This window comes from Lissotriton helveticus, chromosome 1_1, assembly GCF_964261635.1.
Source record: "Lissotriton helveticus chromosome 1_1, aLisHel1.1, whole genome shotgun sequence".
Classification (NCBI taxonomy): domain Eukaryota; kingdom Metazoa; phylum Chordata; class Amphibia; order Caudata; family Salamandridae; genus Lissotriton; species Lissotriton helveticus.
The window spans coordinates 364,995,208-365,011,379 of record NC_136057.1 but is presented as its reverse complement, the minus strand read 5'-3'; the positions used below and the strand labels follow the sequence as shown (position 1 = coordinate 365,011,379).

General features: G+C 44.9%; 1 protein-coding gene across 6 annotated transcripts in view; it reads left to right on the top strand.

The window, feature by feature from the left end:
- CACNA1C (calcium voltage-gated channel subunit alpha1 C) overlaps positions 1-16,172 on the top strand; it is a 2,299,705-nt gene that overhangs the window by 1,396,660 nt on the left and 886,873 nt on the right. For all 6 annotated transcript variants that reach the window (XM_078673661.1, XM_078673663.1, XM_078673662.1 and 3 more), the window contains exon 5: positions 8,959-9,098. In XM_078673661.1, coding sequence (XP_078529787.1) covers positions 8,959-9,098 — 140 coding nt within the window. The remainder of the gene's footprint in view (positions 1-8,958; positions 9,099-16,172) is intronic.

Below are 16,172 nucleotides of genomic sequence, written 5' to 3'. Positions count from 1 at the left end.
CTCGAAGCAAGAATCCAGATGAAAATGGCATGCATAACACATAAGGCGATCCACCACAATACACCCAAATACCTAGCTCAGAAAATTAAGCTATCTGGAGGTAACAGACCAACCAGGAGCATAAATGAGCTAATGCTGAGACCCGCCATCTTCCGGAAGAAGAAAACTTACGACAGGGCTTTTTCAGGAGCAGCCCCTAGAATATGGAATTCACTTCCTTCGAACATCAGAAAGATTGAAGATACAGCAACCTTTAAGAGGGAAACGAAGATCTTCCTAATGAGTAAATTCCTTCCGTAGAAGAGGCACGGGAAGTCAGTAATCGTGCTTAAGGACTGGAACTGAAACTCACATAGAAGAGGCATGGGAAGTCAGTAATAGTGCTTAAGGACGTGAGCTAAAACTCACACAGGAAATAGTCCATTAGGACTGACTGACTCTTTTATACATTATATGCCATTTATTACGATAAGTTATATCATACTGTATGCTATTCTCTGGTAGAAATTTTAATCTTAGTGATATTGTCGCATTTTGCATAATGTACGTACCTACTTCATAATATTGTGAAAACTACGTTGACAATGCAGGACTATAACTACCTCATGTAATGTGAAGCGCTCTGATACCTAAGGGTCTTGTTCGCGCTATACAAAACTCTTAATAAATAAATAAATAAATAAATAAATAACCTTCCTATAGTTATGGGAGACCCACAGAAATCCTGGGTAATTCTCAATTATACTGGAGGTGATTTTGGTCCCTGAGAATTGAGGAACTACTCCCCCCACAAACAAAATTAGTGTGTTTAAAACCTTTTTATTATGGCAGTAGTTATCCCTCCTCGACAAGGCAATGTATTCTGTCTACCAAACCTCTATTACCACCCCTTCATAAGACATAACAGAAGGACTATATTTTGGAAGTGAGAAGAAAGTCCTATTATTAATCACCATTTTCTACATTGCAACAGATAGACCTGCTACAAAATTAGGTCTGCATTGGCTGTGGTGGCTGCGAGCCAGGAAATGGAAGGTGAGGGAGAGATATGTGAGTTTGGTTGAATATGAGAAACATTTGCCAGATACATAAACTGATTCAGATGATCCAATCTGAGTTGAATTGAGCCAGCCAAGCCTTTTCAGAGAGCTGTAAAATATCCGGGGAGCTATGCTGCCTGAAATTAAATATTAGAGGCCTTCTTAGTCATTGCTTAGCATGGACTTGATGTTTTGTTTCAGAGTTGCCTTACACCCTTTAGTTGTTACATGCATTGCCTTTGTCACAACATATGCAGGTTTGTTTGGGAATAGAAAAGGCTACAGCACCAGTGGTAACATCGAAAAGACCAGTGCCCTTTACATGGGTCTTCCAGGTAAAACACTGAGTATCAATATGCGTTGAAGTCATTTTTTCTGAATGAGGAGGTCTGACTGAGCTGCAGGACATAAGCCTGTGTTTTAAACCAATTTGTCGCTTACATGATTCCCACATATTATGCCCCTTTCCCTTTTGTGCCATTCTTCTGCTAGCATTTAACTGGTCAGAACAAGAGCTTGCAATGTATATATTATCTTTAGGCTATATCAGGGGTTCTTTTTGTCATTATACTTTCTAGATGAGTTAAACATCAAGACACAATCCTCCATCACTTACACACATTTCTGACATAATGCACCATGTGTATATATTTTTAATTAAAGACTGCATTTGAAAGGCCACCCAACACTCGGGGCCTAGCTGGGTACACTGAAAAGTTTTGAGTATCTGAATATTTTGTAACGTTATGATTCCTCAATAAGAAGACTATTTTTTCTTCTACAACCAATGTTTAACCATGGTTGGTCTATTCTGAGGTTTACTGTGTTGAGATAAGAAATGCTCTAATACTCAAGCCTAATACCTTTTATTGGTCTTTGCGAGCACACTCAATCTATCTAATGGACAAACCTACTTTGTTCTGTGGGAAACGCTGAGTGCAGCTTTAAATCTCCCAGTGCAGTTTGCACTGCAACCTGACAGAAAGGGGCTTGTGTGCCTCTCTAAAGGTATATTTGTTGTACACTTATTACATCCTGTAGGTGCTACAACCAGAAAAGTTTGCATTTTAAGAACGGAATACCCCCAAAAACATTTACAAAGTGATAGAAGCATAGTGTATCTGTTACTCACCCTATTCACGCCACACGTCTAGAATAATCAACTTATGCATGGTATACACTTTTGATTTCAGAGGGACATATAAACAAACAAAGTATTTTGATGCGACACAAAGCATTCTGCTATGGGAGAAGTTAGTAAACAAAGCATTGTGATGAGAGTGGGGCGTGGTAGCAAACAAAGCACTGTGAGTCTACAGAGGCATGGTCGCTTTTACAGGTGGCTCCTTCAGAAATGCTGCACACCGTCTGGGGCTGACTGTCCACATTGCTAGAACTACCTTGGTGTCTCTACACATATGGCTGCCATGGAAGGGGGTTCTGTAAACTTATCATTATTATTATTATTATGAACTGTCTAACGTTTGGGACACAAACACAGCACAGGGATTGCAGAATGCAGCCCTGGTAGAAAGACGTCAAACCTGGGATGCATCTTCATTTCCCAAGCAAATGCCATGGATTCCAGAACGATGAGGCTATGTGGGTCAAGCCTTCTAACAGGCCCTTTCCACGGTGGTGGTCCCTAGAATGTTGGCTGAAAATCCCAATCCAAGATGAAGTAAGCTCTTTTTCCTGTGATATCAGTTCCTGTTACATCATACGTAGTGAGGCAGTTTTAAGTGAAGGATGTGTCGCAGTTCTTTTGTTCCCTTACTTTTTTTTTTTTTTTTAAGAATCTTTATTCGGTGATTAAAAAACACCATAAAAGCACACATATATATACATAGATAAAAAGTCATTAAACATTAATCAAGATCCTTATACAAAGTTAATACAAGTAGAAAAACCAACGTGCAGGTCCATAAATTTAGAATAGAAAATCCAAAATCTTTCAATCCTAACCCCTAGTCATCCTTAATCGGACCGCAACCTTAATAAAATTCATAATACAACACAAGGTTAGGGGATCGGAGGCTTTTTGCAAGAAGACTAATGCATCCCTGGCATGTTCCTGTTGGGCTTTTTTTTAAATATTTACAATAAATCTACGCCTGGGCATAGAAAAATAGGGACAAAGCAAAACAAGATGGAGGGAATCCTGCGGAGACCTGTTGTCGCAGCCGCAGGGTCCCTTCTGCTCAATTGACGTGGTGAAACCTGCTGGTGAGGCCAACATAAAAGGAAGTAAATTTAGTCTAAAACGGCACATAAGAAATCTATCCTGTGCATTATGCACGAGGTACAGATAAGGCTCCATACCCTCCACGCTCTTCACCAGATTATGAGCCCTCACAGTCTTTTTAACTCCTTCAGCCTCAGCTCTGCATTGGATTTTCCGCTCTAGGAAAATTTCCCCTACTTGTTTCTTGTGCTGGGCTGAAATTGTTATAGGGTTCGTGAAGAGGTTTCCAAAACCTAAATCCTCAAGGGTGTTTTTCACATATTTAAGCCAGGGGATGCGCATACAGTTAGTCCTATCTAAGCAGTCCAATAGAATTTCTCTGCTTAGATGCGCATCTGGATTAACCCATATTTTTAGCCAGGCCACAATTGGCCTAAGTTTTAACAGGTCATCCAAGTATGGCCTCCCTAGCTCCCTATGAACTATGATTCCAGCGGTGCTGGGTGGCGCCCTCAGGATAGATTTCAGATATTTGTTTTCTTCCTGTTGGATTCTAGTGGTGTTCACAAAGCCCCATACTTCTACCCCATAGATTACTTTGGAGCATGATACGGAGCAATACAAGTTCATCACCTGTTCCAGGCTCCATCTACCTAGCCTCCTGCCGTATCCTGCTATTGCCCCATTAGAGGCAATCATTTTACTACAACGTTCCGCCACCAAGGAGTTAAACTGCAGAGCGCCATCAAAGGTTACTCCAAGATAAGTGAACGTTTTGACCTCCTCTAAAATATGGGTGCCTATTGTATAAGTACATTTAGAGGAAGGTTTTTTGCCGGCCAGGAGCACATAAGATTTACCCAGGTTGACAGATAGATCCAGGGTGCTCATGAACTTAACAAACCCATCTATCAGGATTTGTAAGCTTCGCGGTGTGCGAGCAAGCAAGACCGCGTCATCCGCATAAAGCAGAACAGGGATATGCCGCGGCCCGACCCTAGGGGAATCTGCCTTTAAACCCAAAAGAAACTGCTCCAAGTTGTTAATATAAAGGGAAAACAGAAAAGGGGCAAGAATGCAACCTTGTCTGACTCCGCTCTTACATGGAAAAGAGTCAGACAATCCTCCCTCCCTATTAAATCGAACCTTGGCCGTGGTGTCGCTGTGCAATTCCCTTAATATGGTAATTAAACCACTCTCAATCCCCATGCTTGACATCATGTCCCACAGCTTTCCTCTATTGACGTGGTCAAATGCTGCTGCCAAATCCATGAATCCCATATAAATAGGTTCATCGCTGGCCAGAGTATATTTGGCAGTCAGCATATAAAGGTTCAGGCATTGGTCACTAGTGGACCTCCCTGTCCTGAACCCGTATTGAGAGTCCGAGAAGGTGTTATTCTCTTCGGTCCACTCGGACAGTCTATTAAGGATTGCCCTACCCAAAAGTTTGGCCGATACGTCAATCAGGGAAATCGGCCGATAGCACTTGGGGTCGTCCCTGTTGCCCTTTTTGAAAATTGGCACAATAATCGCTTTTGACCAAGATGGTGGCAGGCCACAAGAGATAGCAGTATTTATGACCCTGGTCATCAGAGGAGCCCATAATTCTATATTACTAAGAAACAGGTCAGGGGGAATCCCGTCCGGACCCGGGGCTTTATTCTTAGTCAGACCCTCCATCCCTGCAGTAATCTCCTTAAGAGTGAATACTACCGGGGAAAGCTGACTTGGGGTTGCCGGTGGCTCTACAGGGATACCGGGCTCATGGTTATATAAACCCCTAAAGTGTGTGACCCACTGCTCCAGGAGGATGTTAGCCCCTATATCCGGGGAATCATTTTCTTGAAATGTCGGTTTATTAATGATTCTCCAAAAACCCGCAAGATCCTTTCTTTCCCCTGCCTCTCTTAAATCTGCCCATGCTTCTGCCTGCAGGGCAAGTTTCCTCCTTTTGGTCTCTTTTTTATATTTTTCTCTGCACACCTTGATTTTTTGAGGGTCCTTTGGTTTTAGCTTAAGGCAGCATTTCAACTCCCTCAGTGCCTTAGAGCAGTCTTTATCAAACCACCTGGGATTAACCAGGTTACGTGTGGGCGCACTGGTCTTAAGTAGGCCGTCGATCAGGTTAGCGATCTGGTCAAATGCTTCCAGTAACCTTGATCCCTGGACTTCTAAGTCTAAACAGTCGTTAATGGCCGGTAGGCCCTTGTCACCCAAAGTTTTAAAAAACTTTACCCCGTCTATTTTGGACCATTTCAGTCTCCTGCCTTGGTCTATGACCCTCTCCTCAAATGTGTGATGGACTCTGGTTCCAGCACCCACCCTATACGAGAGCACCAAAACAAGAGGGTTGTGATCGCTGAAGCTGCTCCATTCTATCCCTGCTCTGATTATTTTATTTATCAGGGATCTCGAAGCCAAAATATAATCTATAATAGATGAGCAACCCCTGCCCTTAAAAGTTGGCGGAAGTGTGCCATCTGACTGTGGGTCTATCATATTAATGGTATGTTCTAAGTCATACTTAAGCCGAAGCAGACTGAGAGCCGACCCAGTAGGTGTATGAGAGAAATGCGGCCACTTCTCCATTGGGCATTGTGACCAATCTGAGTTTGCCTTGACCAATGCCGGACAAAGATGGCAGTTAAAGTCTCCCATTAAAAGCAGCCCATGAGACTGCCCCTTATTTTGGAATGTTGTTTCTTGTCCCAGCCTCTGGTCTAGTTCAGCTAGTAGCGGGATATGGTTGTTTGCTATCTCAGTGTTATAGATGTTAAAAACAGAAAATCTTAGCCCCTTTCCAAGGAACCGAACTACCTGGATCCCATGTGAATTCCAATCTGGGGAAGACCAGGTGCCTGGGAGGTCTAAATCTACGTAAATGGACAACCCACCCATTGCTCTCCCTGATCTGGATTTTCGGGCGGGAACAAAAAAACACTTGTACCCCTGTAGGTGATAATTGTTCACCGAGGCCCATGTCTCCTGAACACATATAACATGAAATTTCCTAATGAAATCAACCCATTCCTTATTGTTAAATTTGCCCGCTTTCCCTTACTTTCCATCATGTTTTTCTGCCCCCTGTTTCTATTTTTGTCCCAGATTTTTGTTCTTTGCAGCTTGAACTTATACTGGGCTCTCTCATTCCTTCTCCTTTTGGAGTTGTTTGGTGCTTGCCAACCTCATCGTATGTGCAGCAACTTATGTTACATCACAGATCACAATTACGATTGTGCATTTTGCCTGGTAAATTTTGGCATGAAAAACAGCCAAAAGTTACTGGGATTAAAATGCCTGGTAAATAACGGGACATGCAGATTTTGGTACAGTAAGCACCACAATCCTCAGGATGTTCCCCATTTTTGGGCACTAATCATAATTGGGTGCTGTTTATCACGCCCAATAAATTCTGATCCTTGCGAAGTCAGAATATATTTAATGGCTGTGATAAATGCTGCACTCTTTTCTGGGCCATCCATAATCAGGGTCTTTATAACAAATTATACAGCTTTATCAGGTAGGAATGGGTCATATGTTATCATTATCAGTCAATTCAGTTGCCAGATTATGTAACAATTTGACCAGCGGTCTGAATTAGAGGCTATTATTAAATATTTCCTTGCATTATTCTGTGAAAAATTTAAATTTGATCTGTTTTCAGGCCAGCCGTGCTATGGTCCTTTAACTCCTTAACCACGGCACGAATTCTGTTGCGGTGCGGGAGTTTTAATCAGTGGGTGGGGCTGCATCGGCCAACGGACGTGCGCAGCACTAGCAAGGTAGTGCTTGCGACGGCCGTTGGCCAACGCGTGCACGGAACGGGTTAAGAAGCTCCAAAAATAGCAAAATATATATCATGAATTGCTCTCAATATATTTGTTGTCAATCAATCAGGATTTATAAAGCAGGGCCAATCACCCGATAGGGTATCCAGGCGCTTTCAGTTCCCGGAGGCATATTTGAACAGCCAGGTCTTGAGGGCCATACAGATTTCCAGAAGTGTGGTGATGGTCCGGTGGTGCATGGGGGCTCTTCCAGGTTTTAGTTGCCGTGTGGGAGAAGGAGCTTCCTCCATTGGTGCTTCAGTAGGTGCGGGAGCATGGGCAAGTAAAAGGGAGGAGGTCGTAGTTTTCTTGATGGTTGGTGGAAGTTCAGGCGGGGTTAATGTAGGCGGGTCCTTGGTTGTGTAGAGCATTGTGTGCCTGGGTCAGTAGCTTAAATTTGCAATCGTATGAGCATCATAATGCACTGGCATTGGATACAGAACCAAAAGACAGGATAAAATGAAGCTGTGAAAGACGAGCTGTGTGACACATAACTACACGGTCCATAATAAAAAGCAAGCTTAAAACCAAATAAAGGGCTATTAAAGCCATGAACTGCACCTGAAATTAATTAGCGGCCTGATAGTGTGTTGACATCCATTCCTTTGTTTCTTCAATGAAAAGGTTTAAGTTGGCCTCGCCTTTCCTCTGCAAACAGTAAGAAGTTCGGAAAGAATATCTTAAAAAATATTCGCCAGTTACCTTGGGAATATGTTTTCTCTATAACACTCTGTAGGAAACTTGAGAGCTACTTAAGTATTGCATACGGGGTCATCTGTGCAACTCTCTTCCTTGCAACATTTAGCAATCCATGCACTGTGGGAGTGGGAGTGGAGTATGTGTAAGTAATCTCTGCAGTGTTGGAACCAGCTTCATCATTGTCCTGTAAAGGGGGCCTACACTGTTTCTATATGTATATCTGTGGGGGGAGGCGAAGGGGCCGAAGAATCAGGGTCTGTATTGTGAAAGTTGCATTAGTTGGTGCTGTTTTGTCTAGTTTTTACCATTTTATCCTTGATTACGCATTGGTTTTAATCTTCAGTATTGGTTGCACTGAATAGTTCTGTGTGAGGCATTTTGTTCTCCTCCAATAACGTGGAAGTGATTTTTCACATTAGACCAATGCTGTGCTAAATGAATGGGTGGAATATCACACAGTATTACCTCAGTTAAAAAAAAACACACTTTCACTTCATTGGAGGACAAAAAAACCACACAAAGCAATTTACCACCAACAGGGCTGAAGATACAAAGTAGTACGTACTCAATGACAAAATTACACACAATGGGCAAATTAGCACCATCACTCCTCTTACACCGAAGTGTGCAGTTTATAAAATGTGTGGCAGCGGCGAGGCAGAAGCATCGGCAGGTTTGGAGAATAACAGTACGATATCCACACATTGCTGGAAAGAAAATGCAATGCTTTACTATCCACCTGGGATACTTTGATGGCTCTGCCAACACCACTTTCTCTTGGTGTGTCAGACTTTGAGAAAAGCATAAAGCCTCCAACAACAAAAATAATGATGGTGGGGATGTTTTCAACATAAGCTGTATTAGAAAGGAGCGTATGTCCCCTTTGGTTGCTGCAGTGTTTGTGTGGTTAGTTGAATGAATTGAATTAAACTCTGTATTTGTAAAGCGCTCAGCATGAGAGCTGGATCCAGTTCAGGTAAGATGTATTCCTGGCTGGTCCCCTGACCAACAACTTCTGTCACAGATGGGCACTTCCTTACTAATGCATACCATTATTCTAAAATCAGTGGCAGCCTTATAAGCAACTACTCGGTCCCTGTGGGCGCAACCTACCCAACGCGCAGAATAAAATGCAGCCCGCTGTGCCACTGTTAGTGCACCTCTGAGACACACTCTAACAGCACACCTTCTGCTTCCTTTACAGGCTTTTTAGTGCAATTTTAGAACAAGCAACCAAAGCAGATGGAGGAAATTCCATAGGCGGGAAAGGCGCTGGATTCGACGTGAAAGCGCTGCGAGCATTCCGGGTGCTGAGGCCTTTACGACTGGTGTCCGGAGTTCCGAGTAAGTAGACTGGCCCTCGTTTCTGAGGGGAAGAATGTGGGTGTCTGTGCTCCCATCCTGCGCGCACATTATTGTTGGGGCTCTCCACGCCTGCTTCCATCCGCATGGTGCCGGCACCGGTAGTGACGCAGCACGCGCTGGCACTTACAGTGACGCAGCACGCGCTGGCCTAGATTGCTTCGGTCTCTCGCAGGACGTAGCAGCACGTGGTTCTGCCGCGTGGCGCGTCTGGGCACGTGACGTGTTTTCACAACAGGTAGCAATCCCTGCTGTTGTCTGTCTCAAGGGACATCTCCTTGGACGAGGACTCTTGAACAGACAAATGCACCGCCGTAGCATGTTTGTTGCCACGCTTGAGAGAGAGCTGTGGGGTGATTTTGTGTGATGTGTAGATTTTCATGGTGAAACATACCCTTCCTTATTCTCAGACTATCTCACGCTGGAGCAAAATTGCCTGAACATTTCTTTAGATCATCTATCTTTTAAGGACAAACACATATTTAAGGATGTTGCATTTAACCCATGATGTCATTTTCAGAGTTTTGATTGAAATACTTTGAAAGGTAGAAAGCTGGTGATTCTTGTTTATGTTTGCAACTTCCCCTTCTGCCTTGATCCTGGGAGGGAATCCCCCCTCAATAGGGGACAGTTTTGGGGTTGATGAATGTATCATTTTTAAACGTTACTGAAATGTCCCATCCTTGTAACCCTTGCTTCAGACTAATTAAATAGGAAAACGTTTGCAGTCTTCAACTTAGAAAATAAGATTGCAAAAATAGAGGCGTTTCTCGCCCTCCTACTGAATGTCACTGTGATACGAATTTTATTAGGCAAGAGAATGCTGACGGATGTTTAAATCCCTGCCATTGACTCTGCCTTCCCGGCAGGAGACTGTCCGCCGTACAGCATGGATCTCTCAATCATCAGACTAGTCGCTACTACAGCGACTCCATTGGAGAGAGTCAAGGTGTGAGGAGGCGCTTGGAGCTGTGTGCATCAAGGTTACGCCAACATCAAGGTTCTTCTCATCTTGCTTCAGCCTTGTCCTTGTCCCTGCCTGTTCGTTCCTGTCTAATTTGCTGGTTTAAAGTGGTTTTAGCCCTTCATTATCATACGGCTGATGATGTTTTTAACACCTTTTACCCTCCTTCCTTGCTCTCCTTTCACTCCCTTACCCCTGCTGGCACACATCAACAACACCATCATCTGTGTGAGGCAGCTAAGGTGATGTAGGTGCGCTGGGGGAGGTCCGGGGATGTTTGTGTCCGGGACTAGTCCCTGCTCATCTATGTACTGACCAGTGAACACAAAAGGGGCTCCCTGCTGCCTTAATTTAATTCACTACCATAAGCAAGGGTGCCAAATTTCTCCCCCTGCCCACGCCCAGGGCGCTTTCTTAGCAAAGGCCGGCTCTGCATGTGTATTGCACCCAACTGGCAACATGGTTTTATAGGGCGGAAGTTTTCCCCTTGCAGTCAGGCGATATCACTACTTGAGACCTCCATGCCTGGCATGAAAGTCCCAGAAAGGGACACCTAGTGATGGTTGCACAATCATAAACAGGGTGTTACGACTGTCACAGTGACCTGTAAGCATGGGCCTTTAGGATAAAAGCTTCCAGTCAAAGTTCCACAATCGTAACCTGAGTGACCCCTGACTATATATAGGGATAGAGAACTGCAGGTTTGCTGGGGCAGGAGCATCATCGATGTACCACAGAATCTCCGCTCTGCCAAACCCAAATGAAAATCTTAGTTTGGATTAGAAATATCTAGAATTGTCATATGGCCAGGTACTACCTACACCCCCTCCTCCTTTATCAAGACCCAGAAAATAACACGAGAAGAGTTCTTTGGATGAAGGGGTTGTAAAACAAAAACGGCCGTAGTTATTAACATAAAAACTTAAACAAAATTAATATATACAATATTTACCAAAATGCGCAGAAAACATTGCATGACATTGATTACATTGATAAGTACAGGTATCAGATGGCTAACCTTAACATAACTCTAATACAAGTTATTCCTATCCGAATCTAAACATATCATCATCAATAATCATAATAGCAGTTACCTTTCCGCGTATCCCTATTTGAGCCTACGGCAGGGTCAATAACTGGTGTCAGATCCTTGTCAAATTATGTCCGCCCTCCAACCGGAGTGCACATGCGCAGAGGGCCCGTTCACCGTGAGTGTACTTCCCCCACCCCAGTTACCCCCGTACGCTCTGTATATTATCTCCATAAGGTGCCCTTGCAGTTCTGCGCCGTTTACTGGCGCCATTGTGAATGTGCTTGGTGGCCAACCAGCCTAGGGAAAGCGTAAATTCCCACTCCCCCGCACCCATCCAGCCAACCAGCTGTAACTGTCCCTGGAGTTGTAGGAGATACCACTTGTCCCTCCCCCTTGGGCGACCCCATTCAAGAATGGCGCTGCCCTCTAAGGACCTTAAATTTACTGCTCACCTATCATGACCTTACCGCCACAGGCCAGCATAGTTGAACGACTATCTGCCCCCCCCCCCCCCAAATGCTAAGTTGTCGGGCCATGTCCTGCTTCTGAAGCCACCCAACCATGCTAGCAGATTCTCTAAGAAGATTTCGTTATCTACTTTAGACAAGTGGACACCGTCTTTTAAGAAGCACGGCTCCCCCCTGATACACCCGTGGGCTCCCCCCTGATACACCCGTGGGTGATCGTCTGTAGATGAGGAGCCCTGAACAACCTTTCTATCTTATTGTTGATCCTTCTTACTGACTGATTCATTGCCCTCACAGACTCCCCCCCCCCTCCATTGGAATCTGGGTACCATCTGTGATCATACTGTGGTGCACCCTTGGCATGTCCTAGCTAACCAACCCACGTCATTGATTATGGTTTCCACTAGCCCTCTTCTACCCAGATTCACCAAATCGTTCCCTCCCAGGTGCAGGATAATGATACTGGGAAGAGCCCCACCCTTGCTCAATAGGTCTACTACAAAACCCCTGAACTGACTGAAGCGGAGACCCCCTTTCCCATGAAATGACACCCTAAAACCAGCCTGCTCTGCTCTAGACCTGTAGTTAACTGAAAGGAAAAAGTTATTCAAAAGCCTCACATATGAATGGCCAATAATCCAAACGACATTTGGTCCTGGTTTCTGTGGATGTGCACGTCCCTGCGTTGATTGTAGATTGTTGATCAGGAATATCAGAGGGCACAGGGGACTTGTACCTATGTAATTATCTGAAGTATATGTACAATGAGGTTGCTTTTTGCGCTATAGGCCCTAATGCTGTTTACATATTGCATTCGCACTTTACACTACCTTTGCTGTTTACATATTGCATATGCACTTTACTGAATTTGATTTATTGTCAACGTTAGGCCCCGCGTTGCTTATGTATTGCACATGCACTTTAAGTAAATTACATAATTTCAGACTTGCTCTCTGACCCACCAAGGTAGACTGGGGGGACAGTGGAGCTTTATATGTATTGTAAGGCTGTTTTAATTAGACTATCCGGCTGTTTTTTATATTGCAATGACCGTTCCTTTTTATCAAATGGCTTGTACTGTATTTTTATCTGTGTTTTTATGGCTGTTTAGGCCGAAATAAAGCTTCTTGATTGATTGATAGTTGCTGTTGTGCCACCTCCAGTTTCCCCCCTGCGTGACAGGCTTGAGAAACTGTAAATTTGACCAGAGAAGGAACATGCATCAGTACCAGGCAAATGTCCTACTCACAACATATGCACCCGCACATAGCGCTTATAACAATTGGAAGACAACCTCTCAATCCTTTGAACATTGCTGCTGGGGAAACCCCTTGCTGTTGCCTCAGTGGCAGCCCCTATTCTGAAAGAATGAGTTCCAAAGCAACTAGGATCCATGCCTGCCTTCTGTACTGCCATATCAAGACTCTTTTAAACTGAAACCTTGTGAGTGGGGTACCATCCGCATGAATTAACAATGCCCCCCCCTTATTACTGGGTCTACGCTGTAGGAATGCATCTAAATGTGTGATGGGGCAGCAAGGATTACCATGTGCCCGATGCAGTACTACCCCTTCCCCACGGGCCTCCTGGTCAGTCTTGAACTTCCTAATGGATATCAATAATGCATCACGTTGTACCTTCACATGGTCAAACTGCAAACCACCCTGCTCATCCTGTTTGTTCTGGGCCACCAATTCCCCAACCCTAAACGCACCATAAAAGGCCAATGAAAAGGCAGCTCTGAACAGCAGAGCTTCCTCTGTGGTGTTGCAAATGAGGTTAAGAGCCCCCAGTAAAGATGCTAGCAGCTCCACCCCTATCGGACGCCTCGTGTCCGTTGCTGACCCCTGGAGGCGTTGCCACCCTTTCAAGGCTTTCCTAACTGTGAAACTGTTGGTGGGATCTCACCTATCTCTTGTTTGAGCAAAGAAAGAGATTGCCGCCACATGCCGCCTGGCTGCTGCCGCTGAGCGCCCTTCTTTTTTTAAAGCACCCAAGTAGAGCAAGAGTGCCCCCGTGACATGCCACTTCTCTGCCCAATCCCTTCCCAAGAATATACAATATGCCCAAAAAGCCCTTCATACGCTTTCCTGGTCCTGGGTGCTAGGCTAGCTGCCACAAGGTCCGGTAGTTGGGGGCACTATTCTGCCAAAGTAGTTCTGGGAAGGGTGTGGGAGTCGCTGCTGCAGACGGGAAGTGTGCCCTGAAAACCTGCGTCAGCAGCATGATTCAACACCCCTGGCACATGCTTAGCTTTAAATTGCATATTCAATCTCATGCACAGCAAAACTATCTCTTTCAACAAGTGGAGAATCATTTTAGACCATGCTGCTTGTAGATTGATGCATTCGACTACAGTCATGTTATCTGACCCGAACACCACAGATTGATTACGCAATCTTTCAGGCCAAACACTTAATGCCACCCAGATGGGGAACAGCTCCAAGAAACCAATGTTACCAGTCACACCATTCTGCACCCACTAGGCCGGCCAACGCTGAGCCACCCACTCAGTACCGAGTATGGCACCAAATCCCTCACTACCCGCAGCGTCAGTCATTAAACCTAACTCCACGGAAGTAGTGGGTGGACCGGGCCACACTACCCTGCCGATGAAGTCCAGCAGGTATGCCATCCAAATCTGCATGTCCTGCCTAACCTCAGCCGACAGCCTGGTGTGGTGGTGTTTTTCCTTGAGACCGGTCATGGCCTGTGTGATGGAATGGGAAAATGGTCGTGCCATAGGAATAACTCTCAGAGCAAAGTTCAATTGCCCTACCGTCTGCTGTAACTGGTGCAAGGTGACCTTATCTTTTGCCAAGCATTGCTGCAATGCTGTTTTGAATTTGGTAATCTTGTCTGCCGGTAACCAAAAACACCCTTGGACGGAATCTAACTAAATTCCTAAGAATTCTATTGTTGTTGTTGGCCCTACAGTCTTTCCTGGTGCCAAGGGAACCCCAAAAGCCTGCATGAGCGTGCAAAATTCTTGCAGTGCCCACGCACACTCCCGGGAGCCCGGTGACCCCAAGATAAGAAAGTCGTCAAGGTAATGCACGACAAACTGGTGCCCTGTCACCTGTCTAAAAACTGATTCCAAAAATGAACTGAATTTTCAAAATAAGCACAGGAGACCGAGCAGCCCATAGACATACACATATCCATGTAGAATCTACCCTGGAACTGAAAACCAAGAAGGTGAAAGTCAGATGGGTAAACTGGCAACAAGCGAAAGGCAGACTCTATATCAGATTTAGCCAACAATGCTCCAGGGCCCAATCCCCTGAGCATCTCCACTGCTTGGTCAAAGGAGGTATATTTTTCACTACAAATGTCATCACTGATAGCATCATTCAATGAGTTGCCCTTAGGTGCTGACAGATTATTTATCAACCTGAACTCTCCACACTCTTTTTTGGGGACCACTCCCAAAGGGGAGCAGACCATTTTTTTTTCCGGGATGCAATCAAATGGCCCAACTATTCTGCCCAAGCTCAATTCTTTTTCAATTTTTTTTGCCGCCATGCCTGGATTGGCCCTAACAGAAAGTTGATTTTTGCATTCAGGTGTCTCCACATAGTCAGGTGCAGGAATCCTAAAACCATACATGAAACCATCTAGCAATGTCCTAGCAGTGGAATGACAAGGGTATTTGTTTAGCCAAGGTGTCAGAGCTGTCACGTTAATGGGTGAATGTGCCATGTGTCATGCAATCCCCTCACTCCTGTTTCCTCTTTCCTTTATCTTTTGATCTTCTGAGACATTTGGACTCAGGGTGCGATGGGTTGGCACAGATAGAGCATGTTTGTTTGAACTTGCACATGCCTTGAGCTCTGGTGCATGTGTGCCTATTAAAGTCCCAACATGTCCCTTTTCGTCCTCCCCGCTACCTGAACTAGTGGCAGTGCCTGTGGATGGAGGTGTCCGAAAGGACTGAAAGAACTGGCCCCTGGTATTGTCCTGAGGCCCCTCACCAAACTGGTCTAACCACGCCATTGTGTTAATGCGGTCCCAGGAGAGGGAAGGGTCAGACGCCTTGGCTCTCCTAAAATCCTTATCGAATTCTTTCCAACCCATACCACCATACTTGTCCTGTGCCCCAGTGATCCTGCTCTGGTAATATGCCAACTCTGCCTGCATATTAGGAAAACGTTCCGCCATCACTGCCATGAATATTGGGAAACCTCTAATCCAATTATTCAAGTTCTCCTCAATCCTAAACTTTTGTAGTTCACTTGCCCATTCTCTAGGGAGCATCCAGTCCTTCTTTTTTCTTGTTTCCTCCCTTTCATTTTCATCAAGAAGCAATGAGAACATACTAACATAACTCCCAGACCATATTTTTTCTTTCACCTCTTGTGTGACAAGTCTCGCCAAGTGTTCCCTCCCGGTGCGGGATTTCCCTACACCTAACATGTTTAAGTGGGGTGGCCCCACCAACTGGAATGAGAGGGGAAGGTGCACCCAGCCCCTCACCTGTCTTATCCCCAGGTATTACATCAAACTGAGCTACTATCCGCATTGTTTCAGCCAGTACATCCACCCCTTTGTCTTTAGCCCCCACTGCTGTTGACAAAATCCCAGCCTACCCC